The following is a 16,574-nucleotide window of genomic DNA, read 5'->3' on the forward strand; positions in this document are numbered from 1 at the left end:
CTCCCTTTTCTCCACTGCAACAAGGAGGCAAGCGCCACTCACCGGCCTGAGTAAGCTCACGTGCAGAAGGAACGTACAGGAGTACTTGGTGCACCGAAAACGATGCATGAGCCGGCTCTGATCATGGTGATCGTATTTTTTAATATTCAATCAAGCAAGCAACTCCCTAACAATCTGAGATCTATGGAAGCCCCCGACCCCCAGCACTGACAATGTGCCAAGGGCACTGAACAGCAGCAGTGCAGCCGCGACCAGAGCACGGGGCGAACTTTCTACTGGCTACGAGAGAGCAGTGCCAACCTTTTCAGACAGGCTCGACTTGATGACCGTCAGAAGTCTGTAAATATACGTAGGTTCAAAAGCAGCTCCCGGGCGGATATCTCTCACGATTTTATCCCCAAGAGCTGCAATGGAAACAGGACACAGATTTTCGTAACGAAAATGGAGTCTTCAAATGCTCAAAAGCAGCAGCGTCAGAACTCCCCCTCCGCCCTCACACAGCACCAAGAAGAGCACAGGTGTAGCATCTGCATTTTAAATATATTTTCTTTCCAACAAGACTGAATTTATGACATTCAGTCATCAGACCTCCTAACTGTCCGTATGTAATGGGCATCAGAAGACCTCATTTTTACTCACCTTGTCTGGGTTTTGGAGGTACTGGCATATTAGTAAACTCATTCATTAGCCGAACACTATAAACACGGGGGAAACAAAAGTTTAGTACATTTAAAAAAAAAAAAAACATACTTTTACTAAAGAGCCTCAATGGCTAAGCAGAACATTTTAGTATGAAGATGGCAAATACTAAGTAACCAATGCTATAATCGCTGGTGAGTTCTTCAGTCTTTTCTCTGTAAGGTCTTGATCTAGTTCACGTTACACTGGTAAACACTACACTTGGGTAACATCTGAGGAACGCAGGAAAACAAGGCTCCAGTTCCCCTGATGGTTAACTTCCACATAAAAACATGAACAGTACATTTAAAAATAATAATAATAAAATCATAGGACTCGTTTGCAAAAAATTAAGAACCTGCTAAACTATTTGAATTCGAATTACCAGAGGCAAAAACCCCAGCCCTTGACACACTTGTCAGCACCTTACTTACAAGCTATCTATCATGGGTGTCGACGTACAAGGCCTTTGCACTTTTGAATAGAGAGGAATGAACTTCATCAGGTGATACATCGGAGGGCAAGCAACCAGCGCCTGCAGTGTCTGGTACCGGCAGTAAGGAAGTGTAAAGGAAATGCAACAGACACTCCACATTGCTAAAAAGTGCATCTCACCCAAAGCAGGTAGCACTGAGTCAGCCAAGGGCGCTGCAAACTTACACACGTGAACATAAAAAGGGACACGCCAAATGGCCATGAGGATGACCGTCTTGGGATTTCCACGGAAGGGATTACTCTGCAATCAGCATTTACATACAAAAACTGGATTCGACCAAGATAAATCAATTAAAACAACATTTCTGATTTTAAGTGGACACGCTGACCCATCAGTCAGGGCCATGCTAGTGAAAATCAGAGTCGCCTGATTCTGTCACTCACCAGTCAACAAATCATCTTTCGGGGGGTCAGGAATAACTTTATAAGCAAGGTAGGTGGACTGAGCAAGGAACGAAGTCTTTGGACTCAAACTTTCAGGGAGAGGCCCCGAGGCAGCCGCACGGAGCAAAGGCGCAGGGGAGAGCCGGGCGCGGCCGGCCGGCCCCAGGGACGGCACTTGAGAAGGATACAGCATTAATGTAGCACCAGTTTCCTTTATTGATCAGCCCACGGGGTTGCAATGACACTGGCTTATGTATCAGGGTTACATTCTCCAGTAACTCTGAAAGATGAAGAAGCACATTGAAGAGGTTAGTGGCGTCGAGTGGACACATGGAATAAACGCTCGATGGCTGGCGAGTGTTAGAGCCGCGTGGGAGCTGCGTGCTGTCCCACACCACGTACGCCAGGTAAGGGTCAAACAGTTCTTTGAGTATCTCCCCCCAGGGAACACCAACACTCGTTCGTCTTTCTGTGGGAACGGAACCGGGGAACACAACTCATTTAACAAATAGCAGAAGAGGCTGAGATACACGGTGACAGAGGTGACAGAGACCCGAGAGACCGGCTTCTCCCCCGCACCCCGGGCTGAGGCAGGCCTTGCTAACACCGCTAGACCGAACCCGAGCCTCAGCCGGCAGGGGGGCCCCCAACACACCACAGTGGGTGATCCACCACTCAGTGATGGACAATACTCCTTTCCAGGATGACTGTCTCATAATAACTAAACTGTATTTTTCATTAGAATTCCAATTTCTGGAATGTTTGGGGTGCCGGAACGCCCTTACTCCACTCAGAAACACATTATGCTCAGTTTCCTCCTCTCACATACCTCTTTTCCACCTTCGGACAGATGTGAATACCACCTTCATATAACGCTTTAACACTTCATTAAATGCTTTCAATTTTCTTCCCCAGAAATGCTTTAAAACAAGACAAAGTCTCCCTATGTCCCATTAAGAATCTTGTACCAGGAGCGCCTAGGTGGCTCAGTGGGTTAAGCCTCTGCCTTCGGCTCAGGTCATGATCTCAGGGTCCTGGGATCGAGTCCCACATCGGGCTCTCTGCTCAGCGGGGAGCCTGCTTCCCGCCCCCCTCTCTCTCTGCCTGCCTCTCCGTCTACTTTGATCTCTCTCTCTCTTTCTCTGTGTCAAATAAATAAATAAATAAATAAAATCTTTAAAAAAAAGAAAAGAATCTTGTACCTGTGACAGCTGTAAGTTATGGAAACCTTCTACACTCAGTGCTTTACAACTTAAACTTGTTAACAGCGCACTTGAACCTCAGCCATCCAGAACACCCCGACCCCCTCTCGCCAGCAAGAAAGCATCACCCAGCTGGCCTGTGGGCACTCAGGAGCTAGGCAGTGCAGCCGGGGCCTGAAGTCCGTGATCTGTGGCCACCGCACGCTGCCTCCCTTCACTTTTAAATTGTGTACCAGAAAAGAAAGAAATAAGTACGTGTACATCTGCTGCCGACATCCATCCAAGGCATCACTCAAACAAAAGCAGCTTTTCAATTCTAAAATGCAGTTGGACCAGGAGGTCTGACTTAAGCATTAACTGAAGAATTTAATTTGCAAAATTCTAATGTCCACACCAGCACAGACACACACACACACACACACACACACTCTCTCCCTCTCTCCATTGAGAGTAAGTGCCAGCCTTCCTCTGAGGAAGCACACAGAGTAACTTTCCCCTTTATAAAAAGTAAAGCATTACAGGCTCAAGAAACCCGGTGGGATCTATTCAATTAGTCTGGGCTTACAAAGCTCTTGTCTCCCTCCTACTACAGGCACAGCACCGGGCTTCAGTGTGGACCACGTCAGTTAGACCTGAACTACGAGCACCACAGGAGGGCCCCCAGCAAAGGCAGTGCCGGGCGCAATGGACACTGTGCTGGGGGCCTCAGCTGCACTGTTCATAACCGTCCCACAACCCTTACAAAGAAACATGGTTATCCTCCTACCCACTCTACACGTGAGAACAGAGGTCCAGAGGGTTAGGGACGTGGTACAGGCTGTGTCCCTGAGCAGACATGACCCAGGGGCTCCGCTCTACAAACCTTTCATTAAAAGGTTCCCGTGCTAACTTACCCCACGGGCTTGAGACCGCCCATGGACAATGGAGCTGTCCATTTGTCTTTGATGCATGTTTTCACAACAGTCCATACTCTCTAGCGTGTGCCACAGACTGGCAATTATTTTGATATAATTACTCCACAAAAATAAAATCTGTGCATTTTCAAATAAGCATCAATCCCAAATGGATACTCTGGCGCGGCCCTGCGGCTCTCTGCCATAGCACGTTCTACCCACCAACAGTCACACTATGTCTTTACGGAACCGTAAGATTCCAAATCAACTGCTCTCCTGCCACAAGGGCCTCTGTTCAATGACCTGCTGTGGTTCGAAGAACCCTGCCTGGGCGCCGGGTACAGGAAGCCCAGGGGTGACTAGGAGGCAGCCCTGTGGCAGGAAAGCTTGTGGACACTGAACAAGGGAAAAGCCAGTGCAGGCTAAGCTGAAGGGGGCCAGTGGAGGGGATGGTCAGCCCAACCCCCAGACTGGAGAAACCATGAGACACCGTGAGGGGGCCAGGGGCCAATGACAGCAAACAGCAGCTGACACAAGGGCCCTGGCTGGGGGATGGCGCCTTCCACCCGGAGGGGTAGGTTTCTTTTTGCTTCGTACAGTGATGTGATCACAAGTTTAGTTCAGAGGTGCTGGTAAGAGGTACCCAGACTACACCAGTCAACAGTGTACTTACATCCACAGAGCAGCAAGCAACAGATCTACGTGCGCACACACATGCCCACGCGCACAGACACACACACACGGGCCCGAAGCTCGGGGCTGGCGCTGTGCCCTCAAGAGGAGTGATGTGTCGGGAGCGGCGTCCTAAGCACCAGGCACGTGGCAGCAGCAGCCAGGAAGAGCACGCAGCGCCCTCCACAAGGCAGGGCAGTTTGAGTTCGCTGTGGAGGTGAAAGCAGGTTCCAGGGCTCCAAAGAGGGAGTGCACAATGGAGCTGCTGCCTGAAGCCTGTGAGACCCAATGGGGTCCCTGAGAGGCTCCCAGGGCTGTTGGGGGAAAGCAGCTAGAAAGGGCAGACTCGCCAGTTTATGGTGGGGAAAGACAAGGTACAGGAACCTCAGTTTCCTCTGATAATAAGGACACAGGCAACATCATCTAGGGTGAGGGCAGGGGCAGAGACCAGGGGGAGAGGACAGCAGGGAGTAGCTTAGTGACAGTAATCCCTGTTAGTACAGACACTGAAGGAGAATGGAAAGAAAATGACCAGGGACTGAAATAGAAGACCTGAAACTGCCCTCCCATGTTAACTCTCTCAACAGATTCAAAAGCATGTTTATAGCTGGTCAAATTGCTTTTAATTCATATCTTACGAAATTTTTAAAAAAGGAACTTATGACAAGGCCGCCACTCTCGAGAGGGAAACAGGTGCAAAACATCAAGAACTAAGTAGTCGACGCCCCTCAGAAGGCGCCTCTCTTCCCCTGGCTGCCGAGCCACGTGCCCAGAGCAAGCGCCCGCTGCAGGGTGAAGCGCTCAAGGCTAGGGACACGGAGAGCGAGTCCGACTGCAAACTGGCCGGCAGTGGACTTCCGCCCACCACTCATCTGGAAAGCAGGTATACCGGTTGGACAGAAACCTTCAGTTTCTGCATCAACCCTTCCCTTGAAGCAATGCCAGCTTCTGGCCATCGCTTCTGGTTCACTTATTTTAGGGGACAGACAGGAAAACGCCAGTTTTGCCGTTCGGCTTCTACAATGTTCAACTCATGGCTCTCAGCATCACCTAGCGGTGTGCTCCGTAACTGCACGTAACAATTGCAAGTTCCGAACAGCCATCCGTGCACAGAAGGAACACGGCAAACCTCAGACACACTATGTGCAACAAAATGACACCAGGATGTTTATCAGAGAATTACTGAACCAGCCTCAAGCTTTTAACACTCTTCGGAAGAGCCTCCAGTCAGGGGGCACCCGGGGCTCCACCGGAGCAGAGGCCAAGCCTTGACTTCACCTCTGCTCGCCATCTCGGGGTCCCGGGGACCAAGCCCCACTTCCGGCTCCTTGCTCGGTGGGGAGTCTGCTTGAGATTTTCTCTTCCCCTCTGCTCCTCCCTCTGTCCACTCTTTCCCTCTCTGAAATACCTAAATCTATGGGGGGGGAAAAAAAGTCTCTGGTATAAATTTGAAAGTTAGTATCTTTATAGACTCCTCTATACTGAGAAAAAAGAGTGAACAATCTAGATTTTCCTTAATAGTTATGCTGCTGTTCTAGAAAACCTTTCTCTCCACTGGCAAGTCTTACGTAAGCTAAAATAGAGTATCACTCTGTCACTCGTGCCTTCCATGAGCCCAACACCACTCTCAAAGACAGCCAGCCTGGAATGGAAGCAGCCTTCCCTGAAGGCACCCAGAGCAAGCCCCAGCCCTTCTCTGTGGCAGCAGGCACCGCGGACGCCACCTTGTATCAGAGGTGTGCAGCTCCTTCCAGATGACTCCCTCACAATGCTCACTACTCTGCTGAGTCCTCCCTCGCCAGGTAACATAACTTCCAGGCCTTCGCTGCCCCAACCTCATCCTGCCGTCCCCAGGTTCCAGCACATCTCCTACTGGCCCCCAACCCCCTCTGCAAATGATGACTGCTCTTTCTGCTACTAGGAGTAGACATCTGTAACTGCCCTATCTTATTCTTTAGACAACACTTATGACAAAGCTGATCACAACTCACTGACCGAGATAGTGGGTGGCCCACACAAAGTACTTACTAAGAGTACAGGGGGTGCCTTAAACATCTGGAGACTAAAGGTCTTGGTTATGGTAAATGACTCCATTCGTGCTTATCAGAAATGGCCCAGCAGACTCTGAAGGTCATGCTATCACCTGTTCACAAAGCCTGCAGGTGTCCCTGTGAAGGAGACAGGAGCCCAGAAGACAAACCAGACAACCAGGTGTAAAAGCCTGGCTCTGCCACTTCATTTTGCAACTGAAACAGAAGACCTCACCCCTCCCCGTAACAGAGCCGACGAGCCGCACCAGGCCCGGCTGCAGTGAAGACACCAAATCCTGTAACAGGAGTGTAGAGAACACCCAGCAGGACAGCCAGCTCATCACAGGCTCCGATTATCCTTACCAGAAAATAAAAAACTGGGGTGCTTGGGTGGCTCAGTAGGTTAAGCATCGTGCTCTTGATTTCAGCTCAGGTCGTGATCACAAGGTCCTGGGATCGAGCGCCACATGAAATCCCACCTTGGGCTCCACGCTCAGGGTGGAGTCTGCTTGAGGACATCCCCCTCCCCAGCCCGCTCCCTCTACACCCACTCCCTCCCTCTAAAATAAATAAATCAAGGGGGAAAAAACTGATGTAGATGGGAAAAGGAAGAGAAAGGAAATTTATGGAAAACTTTAAGTGAACCAACAATTTTCAGTACTCTAAGAAGTTAAATTACTTAAAATTAAGTACTGAACATTTTGTGAATATACAGAATATACTTCAAAAGATATGAAAGCATGTAAAAAGTTAAATTTATCTATGATGTTCTCTTAAGAAACAAATATCCAGGGGTGCCTGCGTGGCTCATCGGTTAAAGCCTCTGCCTTCGGCTCAGGTCGCTGATCTCAGGATCCTGGGATCAAGCCCCGCATCACATCACATCGGGCTCTCTGCTCAGCAGGGAGCCTGCTTCCCTTCCTCTCTCTGCCTGCTTCTCTGCTTACTTGGGATCTCTGTCAAATAAATAAATAAAATCTTTAAAAAAAAAAAAAAAAAGGCAAAAAGAAAAGAAACAAATATCCAAACAATGTCAAGTTTTGGTTTTGTAACATAGTATATATTGGGCCTTTCCCCCCCTCAAGAATTTCAGTAACCATAAACTGAGCCAGACACCAACATGGACAGAGCTCAGCTGCCGCCCAGTGAAACACACACACACACACAACACAATCCTAATTCTTGTCCACTGTCACCTGTCACTATTACTGAATCCTGCTGCTACAACTCAGTTATTCTGGACTTGCGACAAGCCAGTGTGATAAACTGCTTTCAGTGTTTTGGTACCACTCCTGGCTCTAGTTCCATATACTACCGTATTCCTACCTTAAAGTCTAACAAGCATTGTACTTACCGAGGTCAAAAGAATTAAGGCCAGGCAGAGTGGTGCCAAAGGACAGAAGGCACAGTACTTCTGAGCTTGAAGCTCAAAGACTGACCGGTGCTGCAAAGACATCACTGCTGGTTCTCTAGCTCACCTTCTTTTAGAGCAAATGATCAGAAGCTGACAGTAGTAACAAACTTCTCGTCCAAACGCCTTCCTTCCAATTCATTATCATCATGTAATTCACTATTCAGATTCACTGACACAGCAGCCTTGCAGAGGACAGCCTCCTCAACCCACCCTTCTCACAGGGCTGGTGTGGCTGCCCAGAACAATGTAACTAGAACAGCCCAGAAGGCCAGAATGACTCCATTTCACATAAACAGCGTAAAACTGAAGCTGGTGTCTTCACTTTTTTACAGTTTAAACATTAGGTGGCTAAACTAAAATTCAACTTTCTCATGAAATCTGCTGATGTACAGAAAAACTGAGTGGTTAACAGCCTTTCTCGTATTTCAAGACATACACAGTAGCTCACATATGTTGCCACAAATCATTCCAAAGAAACGATTTACAAACTCAGTGGCGACACTTGCATTGTAAACTTTTAAGTCAATATAAGATAGGATTATTTTTACATGTACTTTGTGCATCAAATTTTGTTTAGCTAAAACTAGGATGTAGAGGTCATGTCACCACTTAAGTTCTATGAAAATACAAAGTAGGAACTCTCCTCGATTCTTAAGGCCCAGTAAGTGACCTGTAATCAACATTCTGATGCCACTGACCGAGTATCTGGTCCTCTTCCTCAACTACCCAGCATGTCCTGCAAGTGTTTTCGTTTTCTTTGTTACATCACTTTGGAAGAACACATCCTAGCTAGCTTGGTTACTTAATCAGCTGGAGGACAGCAAAGTGACCAAAATGTACCGCTGTCCATTGGCTGCAGATAAACATAAGCTTTACAGGTAGAGGGCTCTCGATTCAGTTCTAGAAGAAAGACACATCATAAATACCAGCAAGAACATATGCACACGTATACGGAAACTCTCCATCCACAGGCAGGGAGGGATTCTACAAACAGGTGCCACACCTCTCCAGCGGAAGGCATGCTACATCATCACAACCTTTGCTATTTTGGACAATTTGAAAAGGAAATGCAAAATATTTAAGAAATCATTTCCCAAGGAAGAGGTAAGTATAAATATAATTTATAAGCCACCAAAAAATGATCAATTACAAGGTATGTATTTGTTTATAAATACGGACACAGGAACTCATTTTTCTGAGCAGACCTGACTTGTCATGATTCTGCTGCTCTCCTGGAACAAATCTTAGGTATATAACTACTGTGCAGAATCACATATTCAGTAGGTTTTGACTAAAACTCGTAATAAATGGTATGACTAGGTGGTTCGATCTCCTCACGAAGATTTTTTAGAGCCGTCGAAGACCTCAGTCTACTTCCTCCTCTTTGCACTGGAATTCTGATTCGTTTCATGTAGGTCTTCAGCCCGTGCCCACCATGACTTCCACTCTTTTAAAACAAAAGACACTGATATAAGATTTTAAAACCAAAAGGTAAGATACAAAATAGCTCTATTTGTGATCTGAAAGCATTTGACACATTCAGGTTTGGGATATGACAAATGTTTCTTAGTGAAAACCCAAGAAAAAGTAAAGGTTCATCACAAGGATCTATGCGTCACCACAAAAGACCACAGGCGCTCCCCCAGCTGCGGGCGTCGCCAATCCCTGCGCTACTCGTGTTTGTCAAACTTACTCCCGAACATGGACAAATCTGGTATTTTGCAACCACTTTCAAATACAAGCTACTGAGATTTCAAGTTTCTTGTTCACGCCTCCTAGTTCAGCTGTTCCTACTGAAAAGTGCCAAATATTCCCTCTCAGACTGACAATAACCACGCGCTGAAAGCCAGACCCCTCTGCGAGCCCACGTGGGTTTCTGTGTTGGTGCCCACCGTCCTGTGGGGCTGGGCAAGGCACTGAGCATGCCCAGACAAGTGCTCTTCCCTTCCAACTCCTCAGATCAAACTTACACTTCTGAAGAACAGCTAATGGAACAAAACGCTGACGTCTACACCAAGAAGGTGAAAGCAGAACCCACTCAACGGACAGTTACAACTCCTCACGAGCTGCTGTATTTCCATTCAAAATGCCTTATACGGGGTTCTTACTCTCTGTTTACAGTAGGTGTTTCCTCGTTTGTATTTCACTGGTAGTTGTATAAAAATCAGGTGGCATTTATGAAGCACAGACTTAATGACAGGGCAGAGAATCCAGAAATGTGGGCATCCAAAATAAATGAGCCTGGGCTTTTTAAAAAAAAAAAAAATCGATTGTGGCTATTGGTATTACTCGAAGGACTCAGAACGGAAGAAGCTGATGTCTAAACTGCTCCCTTCTCCCTCTTTCTCTCAAGCTAATAAATATCATAATAAACGCAAAAAGTACTCTCTTGTTAGAACCAGTTAGATGCTTATGCTAATTTGAGGATAACCAACCTCAATCAAGAGCTCTTTTATTGGAAGGAGAATGTCACACCGTTCAACATGGCTTACAACAAGTGAGCCTACGCTGAAAAGCATGCCCATTCAAGGGAAGTCTGCGGTAGTAGGTCTTACAACAAACGGAATACAGCTCATCATTTTTATACAGTAAACCTCTACAGAGCAGTGTGACCAAGAGGACACTTCCAAGCAGCACCACTTGACCCAAGTGTGTGTGATCCCAAGAGGCATTTCGTGCCGGTGCCGCTGCGCGTGGTTTCACAGGAAGCACCGCTCACAAGTGTCGGCAGCTGCGTTCCAGATGTCTAAGGCCCCATAAAAAGGCTCAAAGAATCAAGTGTTTTACAAAGAGCTACACTTTCCCTCAGAATATGAAAAAATCTTCTCAACCGGACTAATCTAATCAAACTACGATTAAGGAAGTAACCCTGCTGGGGCGGCCCTGCCTCAACTCCAACAGACTTGACCGCGCCCGGCATGGCGCTCCCTGCTAATACAAGGGGCCCAGAGCCGTGTTCGGGTTAACAGCAGACTTGAGCAGGTGAGATTTTAACAAATGTACAACACAGCAAACACATTTCAAGTCACAGGATCAAAATGTTCCAAAACCTTTAAAATGAAGTTTTTCTTATTTTAAATAAAGATTGGGAAAATTTCCTAGAAATGGGAGGTTTTTAGGAACAAAAGTATTATTATAACGCCATCATTACTTTGAACTTAGAATGCACATTTTTAAAAGCATCCCACTGATGCATTTCTCATGTAGAGTTTTAAAAATAAAACTTTTAACATACTGATCTATACAAAGGTTTCTATCGTCTTATCATGTGACAGCTTTCTCTTACAATGAATACATTCCAGAAGTTGTAATAAAGAAATCATCTAACTTGAAAACGTATGTACATATGAAGCCCAGAATCCACGGCCTGCCAATTATCTTCTCATCTTGAGAGAACTCGAGACACCACGACTGTTCAGAAGAATGTGCAGATGGAACCGCGACCATCCGTAGAGGGCCGCGCATTCGGCAGCTCGCTCCTGCAACTGATCCTTGTCCCGGGGACAGACACTGCCCCGACGTTCCAAATGTTACACCCATAGGCTTCACAAAAAGCCTAACTGGGACAGCTGGTTCTACTTCCGCCAGGGGAGGCAAGACACTGCAGAGCTGTCTGCTGATCTCCCGGCAGCGTGAAACCGGATAGACCCCAGCTCCAGAGACACGAACACACGCACGCAGTCCCTGCGCGTCGGACTTCCTAGTTTAACTTAAAAACATCATGCAGCTGTTTTTACTGAAATCCGTCCTACTTCTGAGCCTGAGCACTCAGAACAAAGCATCAACTCTGACCTAAATTGTTGCAGTTTTTCTTTTTCTGTCAAGAACTGACCTTGGTGTACTACAGCTGAGTAAAATCCATTGACTCAATCCAAAACAGGCAGTAATAAGGGAAAAAACCCAAATGCTTTCTTACACCCTAAGAAATACAGAAAAGAAACAGCGCCAAGGGAGTCCAAGTCACGGATTACGTAGCAAAGGTGCAGGGCAGCTGTTGGCGCGCGTGGGACGGGTGCGCTCCGCCCCCGGCTGCAGCAGATTACTGGATCAAAAGGCAAGGACGCGGAAACGCACTCTGTCAACAGAGAAGGACTGGGGACAGACACGGAGCACTCATTTCACGTGAAGGTAGGACCCCCAACCTGCCCGCACTGTGCTTAAGCACCATTTCCTTCCAGACAGAGAGCATTTAAGGCACAGACATTCCCGAGAAATTCCCCTTAACACACTGGTCACCGACTACTGCTCTGAGGAACAATCTAGCACACAGTTTCTCAGCCCAGACAGCCTCAAGCTTATTCAACAGGGGCAGAGCTCTGCTCCCACCTTCACTTCCAACCTCAATCTTTTGAACTATACCTGCGATCTTTATGGCTACGGGATCCTCTGAAACTGGAACGAGCCCTTCTTTGACTTCAATCTGTTTTTCAGAGACCAGGGGAGATGTGGCAGGAGGGGAATACTTAGTTTCCACAGAAGCCACGGGTGAGGAGGAAGAGGGCTTAGAATCATGAAAAAGACTGGCCCATGACTTAGGCTGGCTCGCGGGAGCGGTGCCCGCCGCAGAGGCCAGGGCGTCGGCAGCAGGGGAAGCGCTCTCGGCTTTAGTGGGGTCCGAGTCCGTGCTTTCCACAGTGTGCAACTCAACTCCATTGGCAGCTGAGGCCTCACCGGAGGATTCAAGTATTTGTCCATTAGCAACTCCAAGGTTTTCAGTAGTATGAGTTCCCATGTAAGGCTGAGCCACCGCTGTCCTCAACAGGCTGTCCCTGCCAGCCTCCACGGAGAGGCAGGACTGTTCCAAGTCAGCCCCATGGCAGCCCTCGGGCTGCTGCCCTGCAGTCCTGGCATCGCCATCGAGGGCTCCGGGGAAAGGCCCACCAGGCACAGCGTCGCTGACGAAGTCCGTGGAATCCTGAAGGCTGTCACAAGTCCTGGGTGTCCCTGATAGGGGCACATCGCCCACGAACTCCGCATCCTCTGAGCCTACGCTGTGCGGGACCGCCGGATTGGTGTGGCCATTGACAAGGGCTTCCGTGGGAAGACCACCCTCACCACCATCTTTCAAGTAACTGTAATATCCTGGGGGACGTTTTTTCTTCTTTTTACGCTCCCTTTGTCCAAGACCACCCGCAACACCATCGCTTTCTAAAGCCTCCACCTCCGCGCCCGAACTGCCATCCAGGGCAAGAGCAGAGCCTGGGTACTGGCAGTCCACGGCACCATAGGTCGCTTCTTTATCGAGGTCATCAGGGGTCTTTTTGGAAGTTGTGCAGCTGAGAATAAACTCAGGGGCCTGAGGATTCAGTGTGCTGGAAATACTGTAGCTGGGGGCTCTCGGCAAAGCGCCACTGGGCTCAATCACTTCATTAACACCAAACTCAATTCTCTGATATTCTTGTCCTGTTTAGAAAGAAAACGATCAGTAAATACAGCATCAGTTAAGAGCACAGTTACGCAAACTATAAAAGTCTCTATAATTAATCATTTCCTTTTTGAAACTAAACCCTTAAAGCTGTCTTCTAATTAACACAGCTATGACATTTCATTTCTGTGACAAATAATTAGCCAAAAATAAGTAGTGACTATAAAACCTTATTTAATTTTAGAGCTACAAAAACCAGAAGCCCATATTCATTTTCCACTCTCAGGGTAGCTAAGGGAGTAAAAGAAAAAAAAGAAAGTGGAAAGTAGAAAGTAGAAAGTGGAAATTCAAATGAAATTATAATAAAAAGCAAATCATATTCTGCCTGTTTACAAACACCCGTCAATGAAATCTAACTTTATTGGCTTACTTTCTGAGACTAGGTAGGGTACAGGTATTTTGGACAACTTAAAAAGAAAACCATGACAACTAACTCAGGGATTTAAAGTCATTACTATATTTATGGCTTCCCTAATTAGTGTAATTTAGTGATTCAGAAAGTCTGCACCACACCAGGACCCACGCTCTCTGCAGAGGTGCTCCTCGGAGGCAGCACTCTCGAATCCGCCATCCCATGACCTCTACCTGCAACCTTTGCTGCAGCGTGCAGATGGCCTCCCGTGAACACACAAACTGTGCCCAAAATCAGCTCCTAGTAGACCAACTCCAAGGATGGTGGCCACACTTCCAGAAACACCAAAGGACAATTAGGACTGCAAACTTTTTAAAAAATTTCTTTGGAACCCTTTGATACTTCCCGCCAACTGGCTAGCAAGAATACAGACCATCTATACAGTCCATCCACTCCAAAATGTACATTTTTTCATAGTTCACATCTCTGAATTAGGTTAAGCTGTAGAATCAGCTGCATCTTTCAAGAGACGTCAAGCACCAGTGTCATCGTGTATCTGATGAAACAGTTATAAATCCCGACATTAAGGGAAGGACACGTGCCTTCTCATTTATCCGGAATGCATAACTGCACATGTCTCCGAGTCTAGCACAAGAGGCCAACTTCTCAAGGCAAGTATTCCAAAATAAACAAATAAACCAATCAATAAAATCATACTACCGGGGCGCCTGGGTGGCTCAGTGGGTTAAGCCGCTGCCTTCGGCTCAGGTCATGATCTCGGGGTGCTGGGATCGAGTCCCGCATCGGGCTCTCTGCTCAGCAGGGAGCCTGCTTCCCTTCCTCTCTCTCTGCCTGCCTCTCTGCCTACTTGTGATCTCTCTCTGTCAAATAAATAAATAAAATCTTTAAAAAAAAAAAAAAAATCATACTACCAAGAGAACTGTGCTCTACTACAAATAACTGAATACTTTTGATCTTGGCAGTCTTTCAACAAACAGCCCGAGGGGCCCGTCGTGTGCAAGACAGCTGGGGACAGGGATGCCACCGGTCCCCTAATTCTTCCTCGGCTTTTTGACCACACCTCAGGGGGTGGGGCTGCACCTTCCAGACAACAAGAAGTTCCTGGAAAAGGGGGACTAATGACCCCCGCACCTGACAGTACACTGTCACACAGACACCAATATGAACATCTGAATCCATTCGCCTCTGAGCACTGCTTTTTTTCCCTTGTTTTGAGAAGAATCACTAAGGAGAAATGATGTTCTCTTTTATGACACCTAAAAGTAAAGTGTTCGTTTGATTTCAGGCACCACCTCTCCCACGATGCTTCGAGGGTGCAATGCCACTCCACGGACGGACGTGGATGCAAGGAAGAACACTCCCTGTGGGGAGGCACCCTTTGCAGACAGTGGTGCACGCTGTGAAATCAGAACAGACATTAGTATGCTTTGTGGCATGCAGCTTGTGCAAGATCTTGATTATTTCCAACAGACACAGTGCCTTTCACATTTCAATCCTTTATCTTATCATATCACAGAATATTCTAGAACAGGAAAGGACATTAATGGAAACATTATGCTATGGTTATTTCCAAAACATCTACCCCGTAGAGGGTCTGACTGTACCACCGAAAGGCGGAGAGTCCTGCCCAGAACAGTCCCTCTTCTCATCCACAGCACGTTTCATGGACATATGTGCACCGCACAGCAGAGGAGTCAGCACGAAGCCCAATCTGTGGGCTGAAGGCGTGGTGAAAGCCTGCAAACCCAGGCTTGAAACACACAGTCGACGCATCAGGTGAATGGGGCCTCAGTGCTCAGGCCACGCAGACAGTGGGGTTGCTGGAGGAAGGAAAACCAGGTCAAATAAAACAAAGCCGTCCTAATATAGCATTCTGATAGGCGTGCTCCCTGCGGCGCCCAGGGTGCTGGATGGGCCACATGGCCTGCAATGCTTGGGGGCCCCCAGAGACTATGTGCCCATCGCTGTCTGGGAAGTGCTGCTTAAGTGGCTTCCTTGGCTGATTTCTCCAGTTAACAGAGCACCTAGCTATGTGCCGAGTGCTTATTATCACAGAGGGTACGAGATTAGTCCGGTGAAGTCCCTGCCTCCGGGAGTGACAGCGAGGAGCAGAAACACACCTCGGACCAAAGCTGACAGTGCAGAGGCAGGGCAAGAGAAGGCCTCAACAGCTTCCCAGAAAGGATGCTTCCAGATATAGGAAAGAGCAACAATTTCAGTCAGAAGCCACAGGGAAGTCCGTGGAACTGGCAGGAGACCTGGCTAGAGAGGTGGGGGGAGTCCATTCCAGCTCTAGGATCGGACTAAAAAAAGCAGAGCTATAAAAGGCACGCCGTGATGAGGAGCCCCTGAAAGGGCTCTCGCTGTAGCTCCCCCCGGTGGGTGGGAGAACAAATCATCCTAATCATTCACCCAAAAACACACTGACGGTTTACAACATTCCAGAAGTACAGCGTGTAGCTGCTGAGCACAGAGAAATGGGTAATCCTGATCCCCGCCACCCAGAGCCCAACTGTCTGAAGAGGGAGGCAGACTCATTACCGGCCAGCGGGACAGGCACTGTGAAAGGAATAAACGTCACAGAAACACGAGAGAACAGGAAAGGCCCCAGAGAAATGAGCCTTTAAGCTGCCCTGCCGCTGGCAGCGTGAGCCGGTGGCCGGATCCCAGCTGTGGTTTCGGCAGATGAAAAGACGGACTTGGGAGAAGAGACCAGGGAGAAGAGGAGCCGTGAGGCAGGAGCTAAGCCGAGAAGACAGCCTAAAAGGAGGGGTGTGGCGTAAGGAAGGGAGGGAGAAGCCACGGAGAGGAGCTGATGGAGCCTCCAACCTGCAGCCTGGGCCCTGGGAAGTCGGTGAGACCGTGACCCGAACGAGAGAGAAAGGAGCCACACAAACGGGAAAGTGCCGAGTGAGCCACCGCAGCGCGCTTCCTACGCGCCAAGCACTCGGGGACCGACGGCAGCAGACGCGGCGAGCACGGGCTCCCAAGCTGGCCGGCCAGGCGGC

General features: G+C 48.1%; 1 protein-coding gene across 1 annotated transcript in view; it reads right to left on the reverse strand.

Annotated features, from left to right (window-relative positions):
• Positions 1–16,574, reverse strand: part of USP10 (ubiquitin specific peptidase 10) — a 71,361-nt gene that overhangs the window by 14,885 nt on the left and 39,902 nt on the right. Inside the window, exons 4-8 of the mRNA XM_059153347.1 lie at positions 12,128–13,171; positions 1,746–1,837; positions 1,113–1,222; positions 640–695; positions 301–404 (exon numbers count right to left, since the gene is read on the reverse strand). Coding sequence (XP_059009330.1) covers positions 301–404; positions 640–695; positions 1,113–1,222; positions 1,746–1,837; positions 12,128–13,171 — 1,406 coding nt within the window. The remainder of the gene's footprint in view (positions 1–300; positions 405–639; positions 696–1,112; positions 1,223–1,745; positions 1,838–12,127; positions 13,172–16,574) is intronic.

Source organism: Mustela lutreola, chromosome 16, assembly GCF_030435805.1.
Source record: "Mustela lutreola isolate mMusLut2 chromosome 16, mMusLut2.pri, whole genome shotgun sequence".
Classification (NCBI taxonomy): Eukaryota; Metazoa; Chordata; class Mammalia; order Carnivora; family Mustelidae; genus Mustela; species Mustela lutreola.